At 34.5% G+C, this 20,193-nt stretch overlaps 1 protein-coding gene across 1 annotated transcript; it reads left to right on the forward strand.

Annotated features, from left to right (window-relative positions):
• Positions 1 to 1,145: 1,145 nt before the first annotated feature.
• LOC126788334 ((-)-alpha-pinene synthase-like) lies at positions 1,146 to 18,357 on the forward strand. The gene is made up of 7 exons (XM_050514310.1): positions 1,146 to 1,311; positions 2,260 to 2,530; positions 2,622 to 2,994; positions 3,109 to 3,330; positions 4,029 to 4,170; positions 4,350 to 4,598; positions 17,879 to 18,357. The coding sequence occupies exons 1-7, from the start codon at positions 1,180 to 1,182 to the stop codon at positions 18,173 to 18,175; spliced, it is 1,686 nt and encodes a 561-aa protein (XP_050370267.1). The 5' UTR covers positions 1,146 to 1,179; the 3' UTR covers positions 18,176 to 18,357.
• The last annotated feature ends 1,836 nt before the right edge of the window (positions 18,358 to 20,193 follow it).

Consider the following 20,193-nt stretch of genomic DNA (forward strand, 5'->3'; position numbering starts at 1 on the left):
TAGTGCATCAGTTTTCTACATTAGCCAGCTGATGAGACTATTCCGCAGTAAAATCAAAGCCACGATTCCAATATCATAGCGGTGAACTATTTGATAGTCCAGTACTTGATCCTTTTCTCTCTTTGGAAACACGTGCATTTGCACCACACATGGGATGTGTGTATGCGAATACTCTTCGTCCCAGGTTGCTTACCTTTTGATTAGTCTGAAGGAACTTGGACTATTTATAAAAGGAACTTGGACTATTAGTGCATTGGGTACGTACCCGTCCTGTGCTTAATCACTATATATATACATCCATGCAGAAGCAATGTCGCACATCCAATATCTACAAACAATTAGGGCTGAATTGGTTGGTATACCCGTCTTAATTTTCTAATACCATATACCAACTAATATATATTTGGTATGAAAAATCCACAATTTATACCAACCAATAATGTTGGTATACCAATTAAGTGGTACGGTTGGTAATGGGCTTGTACCAACATATTTAAGGCTTAAAAATTTAAAGGCACAATCCAAATAAGTAATAACAAATAAGTGAAATAGCAATAGAATTCTAAAGTCTTATATAACTTCAACCAAATTACCAAATAGAAAGTCAAAGTCCAAATAGTCAAACTGTTAAAATACTTATGAATTCTCAAAACAATTGAAAAAATAAATGATAGGTTTAAATGTGATATATGTTGACATGTTGTAAGCAGTGATGGTGCTACTGATAGGTCTAAGCATTTGTACTTGGGAATTCGATTGAATCGATTCATTCATAATTAAATAAAGAAATTGAAGACGAGAAAAAAAGTGTACTTGAGAAAGAAATTCAGAGAGATTAGATTAAAGTTAGTATATTTATACGGTTTGGATTTATTTTTCAATAAATCTACGGTTAAAATTTAAAGATATATATATATTTTTAATTAAATAATTTAATATAATATAAGTTGATAGGTACGATATACCACGATATATTGAAAATCTATACCACCTACCTACCATATTTTTAATGTTGGTACGGTATACTGTACCATATACCATGTATCAAGTATTTGGTATACCAATGTATTTAATACGGTTAGTATACGAATTGGTTGGGATGGTTTTATATACCATTGCCACCCCTACAAACAATTGAAGCTTAACTGACCTAGCTCTACATATACATCTCTTAATCCAATGTCATCCCAATCTGCTCTTTCTCCTCCATCACAAACTACCATGTCTGAAACTGCTGGTCTAACAGTAACCAGCTGCTTCCAACCAGGCATTTGTGGAGATGGGTTCAATAAATTTGAATCTCTAGACAATGTAATTTCGTTCAATTTTCTTTTACAAGTAGTGTTATTTTTGTTCGTGATCATTCATTCTAAAAAAAAACTCTTTTTTTTTTGTGTGGTTATTTTTGTTATTTTATTTTTTATAATAATAATGATTTATCAGAGAAGGGAGTACAAAGACTAATCTGTTTGTATATATGTCCAATTCATATGTCACAATAGTAATGAAAATCAAGTCTAATTAAACATTGATTGGTATAGCTAGATTGATCTTTTGCTCTAGCAGTAATCAACTGCTAGTTAATATAAACTAACCTTTTACCCGTGCATATGTACGGATTCGACTTCCCATTACCCACTAAAATAGGACTAATCATAACGCTTTGTTCTTCTTTCTCTTTTCTTTTTACCTCTTGTAATTTTTGTTTTTTATATTTTATTTTACTATTTTATAATTCCATATATTATTATTTTAACTTATTATTTTCTCTGACATGGGTATTTTGGCATATCTATTTTTTGATGAAACTTTTGACACTAAAGGAGGGCCTATAGTTATAGTAGTGGAAATTAAATTGATAAAAGAATTGTTGAACCTATAGATGACTGGAGCATGAGTATGAGTATTGGATCCATGAGTATTTAGCTTTTCATGATTTTTACTTTGTTAAGGCATTCTGCTGGAGTAGAACAACTCTAATTAAAGTCAAAATCTTAATATTTTTAATCCTAGTTTATTATACAATATGTCTCTACACTTGAGTATACACCTCAATAGGTCTCCATGCTTACAGTAATTAACCAATTGATTATTTTAGGATATGCTTTTGTGTTTTTGCTTGATTGATTATGGTTCCATAAATAATCTAGTCATGCATTTTCGACAATGTTAGCATCACAAATTGCACAAGCAATGATGTTGCCATTTTGTAACGAGAATGTGTTTCTCTAAACCAATTCGGCCTTATTTTTCGTGCAGATAACTCGTGCCCACGTCGAAGAGAAAATCGACCAATTAAAAGTAATGGTGAGGGGACTATTGACGTCAACTGCATCTGGTTTATCCCATCAGCTGAAATTAATTGATGACATCCAGCGTTTAGGAGTGCCATACCATTTTCAAACAGAATTAGGAAAAGCACTGGAAAATATTCATGCTCAATTAATTGGACATGATAGTGATCTGGACCTATACTATGAGTCTCTTCGTTTTCGTCTATTAAGACAACATGGATATAACATTTCATCTGGTACGTACACTATATTATGTTTCATCATGTTGAACCTCTACCAAATCGATCTCTCAAACTGTGAGTAATTTGTTCTGCAATACTAAAGGAGATATATTCAGCAAATTCAAAGATGCACAAGGTTCCTTCCAGAAGAGCTTAAGTACCGATGTTCTGGGGTTGCTAAGCTTGTACGAAGCAACACATTTTAGGGTACATGGAGAAGAAATACTTGAAGAGGCTCTTGTTTTCACCACCAAGAACCTTGAATTGGCCATTAGCCAGGTGAGCTACCCACTAACAGCACAAATATCTGAAGCCCTAGAAAGACCTCTGCGGAAATGTCCAGAAAGAATATCTGCCAGGAAGTACATGCCAATCTACCAAGCCAGGACTACGCATAATGAAGCATTACTGAAATTGGCAAAGTTAGACTTCAATCTGGTTCAATATTTACACAAAGAAGAGCTTAGTGAGGTTACCGGGTATGGTGACTATTTTTCTAATGGATTTCATGATTTTAATTTTTCATCCGTATATAATTGGCCATATATAAGTATGAGTTCCCAACTAATTGATTGCAACTGTTGGATGATTAGGTGGTGGAAGGAGCAAGAGTTTGAAAAGAAATTCCCTCTTGCAAGGCACAGGATTGTGGAGTGTTACTTTTGGATGGTGGGTATGTATTATGAACCTCAATACTCGTTTGGGAGAAAAACTGGAGCAAAATTGTGTGCTTTAGCTACAATGTTGGATGATGCCTTCGATTCATATGGTGCCACATATGAAGAACTCAAGATATTTCGTGAAGCATTTGACAGGTCAGAAATGTTGAAATTAAACTAGTGTTTTATTAAAAAAACATATTATGTATGGTTTTTGTTGTTAATCTCTAGAAGGAACTTGGAAGACATTAATTAAACTCATCTTGGTGTCACTAATATAGTTATATTGAAATAGGAAGCCAGTTGTATTCTTGGGTAAAATGGGTTATTAAATAGTTAACTTGACTAGATCATATTTAAACAAGTTAAAAAAAAACATCAACATAAAAAGAATTTCATATTTGAAGTGACTAATATATCATAAGAGAACACACAGCTACTTATTTTATTTTTCAAATTAGACAATAAAAATTAAAAATATTGAATATATAATATTTTTTAATATTATTAAAATGTAATAGTTATATTAAATAATATAATACCTAATAAATTTTAGCATAAGGGTATTTTGGATACTTTGGGTTTGAATTAAATAACATATTAAAATAAAAAATTAAGCAAGATGTATTTATAAAGAGGTCATTGAAGTGCATATAAAATATCATAAACCTTACTAAAACATGTATGCATTTATACTAAGTGAATGCATATAGTATAATATCATTTAATCTAGTGAAATAGTTTATTTGTTGTAAGTGAGAGATTAAAAGTAAGCTCATTAAAGAATAGTTATATTCGGTAAAATAATATATTATATATATGTATATCATAACTTTTAAATTTAATTATTTCAGATGGGACATCAACTTTTGCATGGATGGCTTACCAACAAACATGAAAATATATTATCATGCACTTTTGAGTGCAATGAAAGAAATTGAAGAGGACCTGGAGAAACAAGGACTAGCATACCAAGCTCACTATGGAAAACAAGTTGTACGTTTTTTTAAGTATAAAATGTTGTTCATCTTGTGTTAAAGAAGAAAAAATCGGTTGTTTGTTGTTGGAGTAGAAATTAGAAGATTAAAAAAGCAATGAAAGTAGGAAGGTAACTGATGTAGTGATGTTAATCAATGAGACCTTGAAATATCTAATTGAATCACTTTGGTGGCCAGTTGAAGAATCAGGCAAGAGACTACCTCATCGAGGCCAAATGGGTCAGCGAAGGACGAACCCTAACCATGGAGGAATACATGCCTGTTAGAGCACGTTCTTCTGGTGCTTGTATGACTGTAGTGTTCGCTGCATTTGGAATGAGCGGTAATGTTACCAAAGAATCATTCGACTGGATTTTGCAGTGGCCTAAAAGTGTTTGGGCTGCCGCTGTCCATTTCAGGCTCATGGATGACATTGGGGGGAGCAACGTATGATATATATCTCTATACTCTCTCTCTCTCTCTCTCTATAATTTCGAACAGGGAAAACTTCCATTAAGAATCATATAGTTTGGAACCAAATTCTTGACTTGCTAATCGAAAGATATATAAAACTTGAACTGTAAGACTTGAGCGCAACATCTTTAACCATATACCTTGTAATTGAAACCTTGATGGACTTTGCAGGTTGAGAAAGAACCGGGGGATTCTGCTTCTTGTATTGATATCTAAACATGATTGAAACATGAAATTGATCTTTTAATACGGGAACTCACCAAAGCGATGCAAGTCTCCTAACCGCAGAGTTTGTCGGAAGATTTGGATTCTAAAGGGAAGAAGACAATATGAGGAGAGAGCAGAGACAAAGAGACAAAGATTTGAGTTCTACTAAGCTCTTAGGTGCTGGGTTTGTAGTTGATCAAGCTCTTTGGTCTGTCGTCTGGGCTAATAGCCTTTTAATGAATTTCTTTTCGACAAAACAAAAAGAAGACGTGGTCCATGAGAACAGCAACAACTGGCTAAGGAAATGACAAAACTCTTAGGAATAGTACCGACTTTCAGCGCGTCTAATATATAGTAAGTGTAGTATATATAATAATAGTTGGCAAATTAGCAACTAGACACAAAAATCCTTGTGAGATGTCAATAAAGGTGACAATTTCTTCCAACTGTGAGTTAATGTTTATTTGACAAGTACTTTAATTTTCTCGCAAAAGGTAAATTCAAGGACGACTTATTTATGCTGGTTGCATTAACTAGTTTTTCATTTTCAAAGCTTTAGCTAGCCACTACTTAATATCTATGTGATAATTTTATCTTTCTCACTAATTTAAGACCAACTTTTGCGGCTTGTTGCATGATGTTACTCAAACTTTATACATGAAAGCCAATTGAGACATAATTTTTTTGAGTGATGAAGAGATGAATGTTACGAGCATATTTGTGACAATTAGCATATTTTGGCCAATTAGCGTATTTGTGACAATTTTAATTATTTGCAAAATACCAATCCGGGGTGGAATTTGTCGCCTGATATATATGATATTAGTGCAAGTGTGTAACAACGAAAAATGTAAAAAACAGTAGTCCATCCTCCCCTCCCCATCTTTGGAGCCCCCCACGACGATGGTTGAACCTGGAGTCACCGCACGCCACACCTCTGCTCGATCGACGATGCCGGCTCCTCAAGCTCTCCCGACGACGAGTCAAGGGTTCCACCGTGAGATCTAGGTACGAATTGGATGCGATTGATGTTAGTATGTGATTGTGTAATGATCTTGGTTGAATTTGGGTTGGAATTGTGGAGATCGGAGGAGGATTTGATGAAGGGGATTACCGCCGCTCTAGGCGGCGCGTGGGAGTGCGTGGAGGGAGTAGGTGGCAGTGTGAGGCCGTAGGGAGGAGAGGGGAAGAAAGGAGGATAGTTTTGGGGCGGCGGTGGCATCCTACGCGCCAGTTTTGGGCTCGGCGCGTGTGCCCCACGCGCTGCCACAGTGAGTGGCGCGTGAGCGCCATGCGCGGCCTGCCGGGGGTGGCGCGTGTACCCCACGCGCCGCCACGTGCGGCGGCGTGAACAGTGTTTCCGGAAGGGTAAATATGTAAATTTTATTTACGTACGGTAATTGTAAATGTAAATTACTTTTCAGTAAATGTAAAAGTAATTTCAGAAGGATAAATCAGTAATTAATATTTACTGAAACAGTATGTATTTTGGAATAGTATTTATATGTACAGAAAATACGTAAAACAGTATGTATACGTACAGAAATACGTAAACATTATGTATTTGTACATAGATACGTATTGGATGCGTATTTGTACATTAATACATAAATAGTAAGAGTGAATAGTAACAGTGAACAGTGCCCGTGAACAGTAAATTCGTAAAAACCGAAAATTACTTAACAGTAACCGAATATTACTGTTTCGGCATTTAAAGGTTTACGAAACGTTTCTAAATTCTTTTCTTGTCTTTTCAAGGTGATCGATAAATAAAAGAAAAGAATTATCTTCGGAAATTGTGGAATTACGCTCGAGTCGATAAGGTGAGTAAAATCTCACATATTTACGAATCTACCCTTGCGGTGATTCCAAGATTTTTGCAAGAGTTTTAAATATTGAAATACGACATGTATACAATATAGTGGATTATATATGTATATTGTATAAATGGTAATAAGTACATATATATATGGTTTGCTATAATATATACTGTTATGAATTCATTTGAAATAGGTCATTTCGATAACGTGCATGTGATTTTAAAATGGGGTTTGTTAAACGTTTTGTCTTCGGACGTGTTTATAAATTATGACATGTATATGATATAGTGGATTATATATATATGCATTGTATAAATGGTAAATAAATACATATATATATATATAGTTTGCTATATAGTATACTGTTATGATTTATTGTGATGATGTCATTTTGATGACAAGATATAACGAGCATGTGATTTTGATTTGTACAATATGATGTGTGATTATTGTACGTGATTTTAACATTGAGATTGTTAAAATGTGATTTGTTTTCAGACCTGATGTTTTGTACAATATGATGTGAGATTATTGTACGTGTTTGGCAAGTCGAAACCTAGCCTTTGGCCGGGCGAAAGTTACGATACAGTTAGAGCTCTAGTCTGTCTGCCGTAGTACTGCATGTGAGGTAACGGGTGGTTATCTGCTCATGGGTACTCAGATTGTTTTGGATGTTGGGTAACGGGTGGCTATCCAATATCGGCGGTGTATTACGAGAGGGGTAACAGATGTGTACCAGTGTTCTTGGTACTCGTATTATAAATGCATTTGGGTAACCATAAGGGTTACTTAATTTCTCATGAGCGCTTCTTTTCATATTTTTTTGGGACAACCAGATGGGTCGTCCATTGACTCATGAGTGCATTTATATTTGTTTAATTTGTGGATTTTCGTATATATATATATATATTAATATGCGAGTTATATTTTCATTTTACTCATACGAGCTGTAAAGCTTACCGGGTTTGTGTTTACAATCCCGGTGCAACAATTCGATGGTGTAGTGGATAACTCCGCAGGTGTGGATTAGCGGGAATTGACGGACCGCTCAGAGGACTTGAAGTTATTTATCTCCAGCTTGTGTGAGGATTTTGGTGTGACCATCTTGTGAGGTTGTTGTGAGGATTATACATTTCCATTTGTTATAATGTTGAATTATAATTTGGTTTGTAATAATCGGTTTGACTGAGTTGTATTTTGAACTCAGAGATGATCTGCTGTGGCATTTTAAATGATTTCGATTTCATCGAGATTGTTTGGTGTTTAACGACTTTGAAATTTTGAGTTTTTATGCTCAGAATTTTGGGGTCGTTACAGGATTGACTGTCGTTATGTCACGGTGTTGACATGTGTGGTTTTGGTTGCTTGGATGTTAGGTCACGGGATGACCTACCTCCTGCGATTGTTTGATGGTAAGTCACTGTGCTGACCTAATGGTGTTGTTAATTTGGGCACTAGTCCTTGACTAAAAGTAGTGGCGCCTAAGTTATTAGTTATGGTTTGGGGTGAGTCATGCATAATAAGTTGTTAACCTTTCTTTGCGTGAACTCTCAATCAACCCATTTATTCAAAGTTTTGTCGCATGCTTTCGGTGACATGATTACATAAAGGTTTTCTCGTGAAGGATTAGTTTTTGGTGCAATATTAAGGCGATATCCTAGCGACACCTTGTCCTGTGGGTGAAGAAGTTACATGAATGCTAACTGGTTTGAGTAGATAGATTTCCATCAGGGTAGAGACATATCAAGAAGTCTTGATGGAGATCATTGATCCTGCATTGTGGGATATTGAGTGTTTCAATGCTGAGCACTGGATTTTAGTTATGAAACTAATCCAAGTTGAGGCCCAATGAGGTTGAAATATTGTTTCAAGGTAAGGGATGTGAAGACCATAGGTTGGAGGTGGTTTAACGAAAATTTTCGTGACAGACATTTCTAACATTATTGGTAAGGGAGTGGTAGGGTGTGTGATACATCCTTAATGTAGTGATGCAATTATTGAGTTTAGATTCACATTATGTCGCCGTTGTGTTTCAACTTGTTTTGGTTGGGCCATAGACAATTGATGCTACTCATTGTTCTTGGCTGACCAAGAAATCTAAGGTGTTGGGGAAATTTCATTTATAGCGTCATGATTTAATTATTTTCTAGATGAGCATTTAATTGAGAACGCTAATTTGTCGTGAAATTAATCATTTGTCTGGTGTTGAGAATTGGATCGTAGCTATACCACAGACCCAAATGAGACGCAGTGGCGGTGAAGTAATTCTATTGAAGGTAAGGAATGAGATGATCTTAGCTTAGAGTGGTAGTGCATCGATAATTTTGGGTGAGTCTGGAAGAGATGGTGGACCTTATATCATGTTTTTGTTGAAGTGGTTACTGAACTTATTAGTATTACAACTGTGGGGAACCAATACTTTAGATGGTGCCACTGGGGCGTTTGTGTGGGGCCATGTGCCATGCCTTTGAGGCATGCATGAAACATGGTGTATGATATGTTCCACTATCGAGAGATAAATATCTTCTTTGTTTGTACTGCAAATTGTGGCATACCGCTCATAGAAATATGTAGTTGTAATTGATTTCCGACTGTAAGAATTGGTGAGGGTGGTAGGATGCGTGATGCGTGATGCGTCTCTCTTGTGCTTGCGGTAGAGGTTCTCTACTGCCTTATGTGTGTGTTAGTCGATTTTTTGGTGAACTGTTCGAGAGTAATTCTTAGTCCAATGTGGTGTTCTGTTGTGGTCGTGGACTTAGTGAGTTAGGATTCTTATCGTGTTGCCTTTACAAATAAGGTGTTTGTGTGGACATCATGCACGACAACTTTTGTGACTTTATAATGAGAGGATCATGAAATGAGATTGTTTGGTTGATTGGAAAGAAGGGTAGGTTCGTGGTTCTAGCGATGTATTGTGGTGAAGTCATGAAGGTACTGTTGTAGATAAAGTATGATTTCTTTGAAAACCACTGTCAGTGATATAAGTAGTAGGCATATATAAGTCGTGTTGTGGACTCAGTTTCGATACACTGTTATTATAAGATGATTCAATATATTTGAGATTATTTTAGAGTTTTCATGGCTTCAAATTCGAATTTTTATCATTCGAAATTTTGGTGCTGTGACAAACTTGAATGAGTCGTATGCGGTGGGTTGATTTTTATCAATTTATGTGATAATTTTATCTTCCTCAGTCAAGACCAATTGTGATAACGTCTATAGTAACTTGTGGAGATGAAGAAGTATGTACCCGTTATAAGGGACCGTCCATTTAGGGAAGTAACTGGACGATGTGTGAGAAATGAGGTTTACGGGCTTTTTCTAATGGGTTTTTCATAAAAGATTAAACACAAGCATTTGCTTTTTTTCTTTTTTATTATTGAGTTTTCTATAGAAAATGAAAAACCTGTCAACCAGTCATTTGTGAAGATGAAAAATTCATAGAAAATCAAATTTAATCAATAATGGTCCATAGTGACTTTTGGAGGCAATCAGAAAAACTTTTTCACATAAAAACAATGAGTTTTGGAGTATCAAATTGCTCGCTGAATTTCAAAATGAAAGTCTAAACTAATACTATTAGAGCCATACGAAGACCCAACTCTATATCACACATAAATATTATAGGTGTAAGTTTAGGATGTGTTGACGTTTAAGAATGATAATATACTTCAATTTTAATCTAGTTGTAAAATGAATTATAAAAAATATATAATAGTATATTGTCCTTAGTGTTGTAATTGAGTTGACATAGTTGTAAATTTTATTTACCAACTTGAGTCCTTGAAGTAGTAGCATTAGTCCTCAAAATAATAATTAAGTTATCAAACTTGCAATTACAACTTTTAAGACTCGATTATAATATTATTAGCCTCTCAAGTATCAACACATGCTTACGTGTGTCGATTTGTTTTTATTTTATTTTGATGTGTAGAGCAAATATTATTCCATCAATCACCAAATTAACTTAAAGGACAGAACATGTAAACACTTTCAAGTAGTTATTCGAAGTAATCAAAGCTTTCTTTAGATAGCTTCAAGTCCGCATACCGTAGATTCATAGATATTGTTCATGACCTCCAAAACAATGGAAAACAAATTAGAAAATCCGAATTCTTTACCTCTGTGTATTGTCAATGTTTCAGTTGAGCCACTCGAAGAGAAAGATGAGTCCTACCCAATATATTGCATAATAAAACCAAATGGGTTAGGTGATCAAAATCGGGAGTACGTGCAACTCTATTTTAGTTGCCGAAACCTACCAGGAATTTAATTGCAGCGTACTCAGTAATCGAAGGAGAAAACCCTAAGGACGTGGCAAAATGAATATGTTGCGGCTTTGGTTTGATTTTGCTCTACTCTTTCTTCTGCAAATTGGGAGAGTATGTGGTGAGTACTGGTATAGCCATCACCTCTAAACACCTCCCACGTTGTCCCGTATCTCGTTTCAGTTTAGATATTGTCTTGCCAGTTTTTCAATCGACATGAGCGTGACTATCTTCTCCATCAAAACGTTGTCGCGGGCAGTCTTTTCTGCCCTTCACAAATGAAATTTCTAATAATAAATAGTTAATAAATAATGGGCGTTTTCGGTACTTCAAAAATTTATCACATATCTTTTCCTTTTGGTTTTATTAATATAAGATAAGATAAGATATATGATTATATTAAGAACTTGAATTGGTAAATAAAAATTACAACCTTTCAAAATTAATTCCTTAAAAATTACCCATTCAAAAAAAAAAGTCCTTAAAATTACCACTTTCCATAATAATAAGTAATTGGCTACAACTTTGAGGACAATATAACTAATTTTATAATTTTAGGATAAAGTTGATGCATCAAATGCATTAATTTATACTAAAATTTCCCAAATATTAGAGTATTTCTAATAGTAGCATCTATAACATTGCTATCATTAACTGAAATTTTGACTTAATATTTTTTTCTCCAGCAAAAGTTGCTAAAATATAAAATTGTAATTTTTGACACTTGGGAAGTGAATATTTAACTATTTTTTAGCAATATATGAGTGATTGAAAATTTAACAATTTGATTTAATAAATATCAAATTTAGCAATCCTATAATAATTTTATTGGAGCTCTAATTTACCAAATAATTTGATAAATTGTTAGATTATATCAAATTAGCAATATTGTTGGAGATGCTTGTAGAAGACGAAAAGAAGATGCATGTACCGAGGCCGACAAATAGCTGCACGCATTCCTTATCTCGCAAAATGTCAATTTTGGACTCGGAAACAACTAAGAACTAACGCATACACAACATGTCAATCAATGCATAGAAACAGTTCATACTTATCAATTATCATATCTTTCTAATTCCTGCACAAAGTTGTGTCATGTAATTAGATGATCGACTATATTTGAGTATTATTGCATGTTTACATAAAATAATAGAAATCTCTGTTAATGCTAAATATATATATATATATATATGGAAGCAAATATATGATCTTGTTTTAAAGTGGCCAAGCCCAAAAGAACAGAGAAAAAAGAAAAGATAAGGCCTTCTCCAACGTCCCAAAGGGCTATCTATAGATCATGTGCTATATAGTTAGAAAATACTAATATTCATGATTATTTATATTTTCTATAATTATATAGAAAAAAGACTATGAAAATTAAAATAATTAAAATTAAATTTATCTTATAATGAACGATTACTTTTTATCTTATTTCATAAAATTAAAATGTAATTTTAAATTTAACTTAATAGTTAAAAAATACTAGTACTCATAATTTTCAGTGTATTAGTCGATATATCCGAATAATAGTCATTTACATTTATTTTTAATTATACTTATTTCTAGAAGCAAAGTTGAAAATTATTCATTCTATTTTAAATTATTATTATTCGAGTTTAGTGTTGAATTATATTATTTCAAAAAGAAAAAGACAGTTTTTTTTCAAATAATGAAATATATATTTATTAAACAATGTTGATATGTATTTATGAAATTATTCACCAAAATAATAATAAAAAATAGTTTTGAGGCGAGGTCGACGTGTGCCTTCGGGCTACTTCTAATATTTTTTTTTTGGCTACTAGCACATTATCTCATGAATTAGAGACGGAGTGTGTCATAATGTGAGAATTGTGGCACAATAGTTCATAAGTTAGAGAAAGCCTAAATTTGCACTGCCCCACGTACCTATTCCAGAGAGAAAATGACTTTCAGAGTTGCAACCCGAACAGTACGTGAACAATTAACATGGAATAGTCGTCGGTAAGCAAGGTAGCGATCATTTCTTACGTCAAGATCGGTGTAACTATGAGTAGAATCCCTAGCTAGTCTTCGGAACATTAGTCGCATGCATTTTTTTTAAGAATGCCCGGTCGAGTCGTATAGACCTTTCCCAGTGAAGACAGTGCTGTCGGCATGCCCTAGTCAATTTTGATGATGAACTAGGGCATCCGTTTTCTACATTAGCCAGCTGCTGAGACTATTCCGCAGTAAAATCAAAGCCACGATTCCAATATCATAGTACATCCTTTTCTCTCTTTGGATACACGTGCATTGGCACCACATATGTCATATGTGTATGTGAGTACTCGTCCCAGGTTGCTACCTTTTGATTAGTCTTAAGGAACTTGGACTATTAGTGCATTGTGTACGTACCCTTTCTGTGCTTAATCACTATATATATACATCCATGCAGAAGCAATATTGCACACCCAAAATCTACAAACACTTGAAGCTTAAGTGACCTAGCTCTACATATACATCTCTTAACTCCAATGTCATCCCAATCTGCTCTTGCTCCTCCATCACAAACTACCATGTCTGAAACTGCTGGTCTAACAGTAACCAGCTGCTTCCAACCAGGCATTTGTGGAGATGGGTTCAATAAATTTGAATCTCTAGACAATGTAATTTCGTTCAATTTCTTTACAAGTAGTGTTATTTTTGCTTGTGATCGTTCATTCTGAAAAAAAAAAATTTGTGGTTATTGTTGTTATTTTATTTTTTATAATGAGTATTATTTATCAGATAAGGGAGTACAAAGACTAATCTGTATATAAAATGTCCAATTCAGATAAGGGAGTACAGAGACTAATCTGCATATATGTCCAATTCATGTGTCACAATAGTAATGAAAATCAAGTCTAATTAAACATTGATTGGTATAGCTAGATTGATCTTTTGCTCTAGCAGCACACTTCTAGTAATATAAACTAGCATTTTACCCGTGTATCTGTATGGATTCAACTTCCCACTACCCACTAAAATAGAACTAACCATAACGTTTTACTTTTTTTTCTCTTTTCTTTTTACCTCTTGTAATTTTTTATTTTACATTTTCTTTTACTATTTTACCATTCTGTATATTATTATTTATTATTTTAACTTATCATTCTCTATAGCATGGTAGCATATCCATTTTTTGGTGAAGCTTTTGACACCAAAGGAGGGCTTCTTATAGTTATAATAGTGGAGATTAAATTGATGAAAGAATTGTTGAAGCTATAGATGAATGGAGCATGCGTATGAGTATTGGATCCATGAGTATTTAGCTTTTCGTGATTTTTACTCTCTTAAGGCATTCTGCTGGAGTAGAACAACTCTAATTAAAGTCAAAATCTTAAATATTTTTAATCCATTTTGATGATAACTAGTTTAGAGAGATTTTAAATACACACCTCAAATCTCTTAATACACACCCATACTTAATACACCACCTATTTCAATTCTCATCCCAATATTTTTACTAAATACACCACATAAAAAACCTAAAATACCCTTAAATTAAAAAATCACAACATACGTCATTATTTGGATTTTCAAGACTATTTTTTACCGTGATTAGTATATTAATATATATATATATATATATATTAACATCTTATAGATGTTCATATCGATTATTGTTTGTTCTTATGAATCATTATAGATTGCAATTGTTTTTTTTTTCAAATTCTTTAACCATAAAAATGATAAACAACATGAAGAATATATATATATATATATATATATATATAAGAGAAAGGGATGAATTGATTGTTTGAAGAAGATGAACATTTTTTGTTAAGAATGTATGAAGATGAAATATAATGAAGGATGAAAAATTATAATTCATTTTCATGAATTATCTTGTTTGAGACTCTAAAAATAGAAATGATATTTTTCGGTGAAAATTAATGAAATGAATTGATTGTTTGAATCTCTCGCTTAATTTTCCATCAAAATATCTACTAATTTAAATTTTCCTGTAAATTTTCTTATTTTAATTGCTTCTAAAAATAAAAGTTCTTAGTTTTGATAATTTAATTTGTTTTTAATTTTCTGAATTATTACATGTACATATTTTGGTCATTCAACATAAATGCAAAATGTTATTTGAATTATTAAATAATATGGGTGTGTATCAAGAGTTTATGGGTGTGTATTTAAATCTTCTCACTAGTTTATTATACAATAGGTCTCTACACTTGAGTATACACCTCGATCAATAGGTCTCCACGGTTACAGTAATTAACCAATTGATTATTTTAGGATATGCTTTTGTGTTTTTGCTTGATTGATTATGGTTCCATAAATAATATAGTCATGCATTTTCGATAATGTTAGCATTACAAATTGCACAAGCAATGATGTTAGCATTTTGTAACGAGAATGTGCTTTTCTAAACCAATTCGGCCTTATTTTTCGTGCAGATAACTCGTGCCCACGTCGAAGAGCAAATCGACCAATTAAAAGTAATGGTGAGGGGACTATTGACGTTGACTGCATCTGGTTTATCCCATCAGCTGAAATTAATTGATGACATCCAGCGTTTAGGAGTGCCATACCATTTTGAAACAGAAATAGGAAAAGCACTGGAAAATATTCACGCTCAATTAATTGGGCATGATAGTGATCTGGACCTATACTATGAGTCTCTTCGTTTTCGTCTGTTAAGACAACATGGATATAACATTTCATCTGGTACGTACACTATATTATGTTTCATCATGTTGAACCTCTACCATATCGATCTCTCAAACTGTGAGTAATTACTTCTGCAATATTGAAGGATATATATTCAGCAAATTCAAAGATGCACATGGTTTCTTCAAGGAGAGCTTAAGTACCGATGTTCTGGGGTTGCTAAGCTTGTACGAAGCAACACATTTTAGGGTACATGGAGAAGAAATACTTGAAGAGGCTCTTGTTTTCACCACCAAGAACCTTGAATTGGCCATTAGCCAGGTGAGCTACCCACTAACAGCACAAATATCTGAAGCCCTAGAAAGACCTCTGCGGAAATGTCCAGAAAGAATATCTGCCAGGAAGTACATGCCAATCTACCAAGCCACGACTACGCATAATGAAGCATTACTGAAATTGGCAAAGTTAGACTTCAATCTGGTTCAATATTTACACAAAGAGGAGCTTAGTGAGGTTACCAGGTATGGTGACTATTTTTCTAATGGATTTCATGATTTTAATTTTTCATCCGTATATAATTGGCCATATATAAGTATGAGTTCCCAACTAATTGATTGCAACTGTTGGATGATTAGGTGGTGGAAGGAGCAAGAGTTTGAAAAGAAATTCCCTCTTGCAAGGCACAGGATTGTGGAGTGTTACTTTTGGATGGTGGGTATGTATTATGAACCTCAATACTCGTTTGGGAGAAAAACTGGAGCAAAATTGTGTGCTTTAGCTACAATGTTGGATGATGCCTTCGATTCATATGGTGCCACATATGAAGAACTCAAGATATTTCGTGAAGCATTTGACAGGTCAGAAATGTTGAAATTAAACTAGTCTTTTATTTAAAAAAAACATATTATGTATGTTTTTGTTGTTAATCTCTAGAAGGAACTTGGAAGACATTAATTAAACTCATCTCGGTGTCACTTATATTGAAATAGGAAGCCAGATGTATTCTTGGGTAAAATGGGTTATTAAATAGTTAACTTGACTAGATCATATTTAAACTAGTTAAAAAAAACATCAACATAAAATAATTTCATATTTAAAGTGACTAATATATCATAAGAGAACACTCAGCTACTTGTTTTATTTTTCAATTTAGACTTTGTATGTACAATAAAAATTAAAAATATTGAATATATATATATTTAATATTATTGAATATGTAATAGTTATATTAAATAATATAATACCTAATAAATTTTAGCATAAGGGTATTTTGGGTACTTTGGAGTTTGAATTAAATAACATATTAAAATAAAAAAATTTACTTGGTGTTGTATTAAGCAAGATGTGTGTATAAAGAGGTCAGTGAAGTGCATATAAACTATCATAAACCTTACTTAAACATGGATGCATTTATACTAAGTGAATACATATATATATAGTATCATTTAATCTAGTGAAATAGTTTATTTGTTGTAAACGAGAGATTAAATGTCAGCTCATTAAAAATAGTTATATTCGGTAGAATAATATATATAATATATATATCATAACTTTTAAATTTAATTATTTCAGATGGGACATCAACTTTTGCATGGATGGCTTACCAACAAACATGAAAATATATTATCATGCACTTTTGAGTACAATGAAAGAAATTGAAGAGGACCTGGAGAAACAAGGACTAGCATACCAAGCTCACTATGGAAAACAAGTTGTACGTTTTTTTTTAAAGGATAAAATGTTGTTCATCTTGTGTTAAAGAAGAAAAAATCGGTTGTTTGTTGTTGGAGTAGAAATTAGAAGATTAAAAAAGCAATGAAAGTAGGAAGTTAACTGATGTAGTGATGTTAATCAATGAGACCTTGACATATCTAATTGAATCACTTTGGTGGCCAGTTGAAGAATCAGGCCAGAGACTACCTCATCGAAGCCAAATGGGTCAGCGAAGGACGAACTCTAACCATGGAGGAATACATGCCTGTTAGAGCACGTTCTTCTGGTGCTTGTATGACTGTAGTGTTCGCTGCATTTGGAATGAGCGGTAATGTTACCAAGGAATCATTCGACTGGATTTTGCAGTGGCCTAAAAGTGTTTGGGCTACCGCTGTCCATTTCAGGCTCATGGATGACATTGGGGGGAGCAACGTATGATATCTCTCTCTCTCTCTCTCGCTCTCTCTCTTAAATTTCGAACAGGAAAATGTTCAATTAAGGACCTTATAATTTGGAACATATTCTTGACTTGCTAATCGAAAGATATATAAACTTGAACTGTAAGACTCGAGCGCAACAACCATATACCTTGTAATTGAAACCTTGATGGACTTTGCAGGTTGAGAAAGAACCGGGGGATTCTGCTTCTTGTATTGATATATATATGAAGCAATACGGGGTCTCATTGGAGGAGGCAATCGATGTGTTTAACAAGCAAATTGCGGATTGCTGGAAGGATATAAATGAGGATTTTATAAGACCAATTCCTGCGCCAGTGCCTGTGCTCATGCTCCCTCTTAATTTCTCAAGAAATGCTGATCTGATATACAAAGAAAACGACGGATTCAAACATGTCGGGAAAGTAGTAAAACATGGTATCGATGCACTTTTCGGTGATCCAGTGCCACTCGAGTAAGATTATGTGCTTCGAAAGAATCAGTATTATGCTTACCAATAATAAGTTGATCATTCATATACGTATTGTGTTGTTGTTCCTGCTATTAAGAAGCTGTGCTCTCGATCGACACCCTTTTCCTTAACTCAAGCCTCTGTGTTGTGTTGTATGCCTTGTACTGGTACTGTGGCAACCTGTTTACCTTATTATTAATAAAAATAACAAGATGTTTTTTGTGTTGATTTTTTGTATTGGTACTAGCCTCGTGACACATACTCCATGTATGTTAGTGTTACCCCAAAAATTTTCTCAAGTGTTAAATTAAAAAATTGAAGTTATGAAAAATTCTAAAACAATCTCAATAAATCGAAATCATCGTATTGTCACAGCGTATCGTAACTGAGTTCATAGTACATCTCAGTCGATTTGATTATTACAAAACCAATTTATAATTCAAGCATTATATCAAATGAAAATATAAAATTCTCTCAATCCTCACCACAAAATAGAAATAAAGAAACTTCGAAATCTTCAGAGTAGCCCTCCAATTCTTCTAATCCACACCTGCAGAACTATACATCGAATGAGTGCACTGGGATTGTAAACACAAACTCGGTAAGATTTGCAGCTCGTATGAGTAAAACAATAGTATAACACACATAGTAATACAAGAGAAAAATACTGACAACATTTAATTATAAATGCACTCATGAGTCACATGACGGCCTATCTAGATGTCTAATAATATCTGAAATATAAGTGCTCATGAGAAATTAGGTAACCCATCTGTTTACCCCAATACATCTATAATACGGGTACTCATCTGTTAGCCCTCATGCAGTACACCATCGAACATTGGGAAACCCATTGGTTACCCAATATCCCAAAAATATAGGTACTCATAAGCAGGTAACTCATATGTTACCCCTCATGCAGTACACCGGCAGACAGACTAGAGCTCTAACTGAATCGTAACTGTCATCCGGTCAAGGCTAGTTTCCTATATGCCATCACGTTCGAAGACAGGTCCGAAGACTATAAAATGTTTTAACATAACTGTAATAACCCTCGTTTTCAAACATTATTTGAATTTAATTAAATTCTATTAAGTTGTGAAGTTTGATTTAAACCGAACATGATTGCTTGCAAATGTTACGAAACGGGAACGGAAACGTTCCGAGAACGTTTAATAAGAAAACGTTACGTTTCCGAATGAATTTATCGACTTTTATTTCGTCGCTCGGTTGTGAAAACTTTCTTCACGGAAGTTGTAGAGCTCGTCGATACGAGTTCGTGGATATGTGACGCGTTCGAATCGGACGTTGGATGTAAAAGTTATTAACGTCGGAAGTTAGTTTCCGATTTGGAAACTAGTATAAATAGGTAATTATAGGATTAGGGTTTCCTTAATCAGAAACCCTCATCTCACTTCTCTCTCTCTCAACCCGCCGCACTCTCTTCTCTCTCACCCTCGAATCGCTCTCTCTCTCCCGAAACCCCATCTTCCTCTCCTTCGCAACCCGAGCTCTCTCCCATCTTCCTCTCCTTCACGATCGAACACTCTCACCTCTTCCCGAGCTCTCTCTCCCTCACCCTCGGATCGCTCTCTCCCCGAAACACTCCCACCCTCACCTCGAAGAATTGCCCGGCGATCTCCCACACAGGGCTGCCGTGACGTGCACCGCTCGGCTCAACCACGTCGCGAGGACCACAGCTGCCACCCTTCAGCTCGCCTGCTCGAGACTCGCCGCCGTGAGGACGCCCGACGTTGCCAAGCTTCTGCAAGTTTCGGCAACGATCTTCATCGCCACCATCGAGCTCCAAACGAGCTTTCCATCATCAAATTGAGGTGAGATACGTGCTAGGATGGATTGTGTGTTTGTTGTGTGATGTTTTTGGTTGATTTGGGAGGTTGTTGGTGGAGATCGGAGGGAGAGATAGAAGGGGAGGTTACCGCCGCTTTAGGCGGCGCGTGAGGTTAGTAGGAGGGGGTACGAGGCGGCGTTAGGCCGCGGGGAGGAGGAGGAAGAAGAAAAGGA

This window comes from Argentina anserina, chromosome 3 (assembly GCF_933775445.1).
Source record: "Argentina anserina chromosome 3, drPotAnse1.1, whole genome shotgun sequence".
In the NCBI taxonomy this organism is placed as follows: domain Eukaryota; kingdom Viridiplantae; phylum Streptophyta; class Magnoliopsida; order Rosales; family Rosaceae; genus Argentina; species Argentina anserina.

What these genes read in the sequence shown, in the direction of transcription:
- LOC126788334 (XM_050514310.1), top strand. Translation starts at nt 1,180, where the DNA reads ATGTCATCCCAATCTGCTCTTTCTCCTCCATCACAAACTACCATGTCT. An exon ending in GAGCTTAGTGAGGTTACCGG is followed by an intron (nt 2,995 to 3,108) that starts GTATGGTGACTA and finishes TTGGATGATTAG; the next exon opens with GTGGTGGAAGGAGCAAGAGT. An exon ending in TTTCGTGAAGCATTTGACAG is followed by an intron (nt 3,331 to 4,028) that starts GTCAGAAATGTT and finishes TAATTATTTCAG; the next exon opens with ATGGGACATCAACTTTTGCA.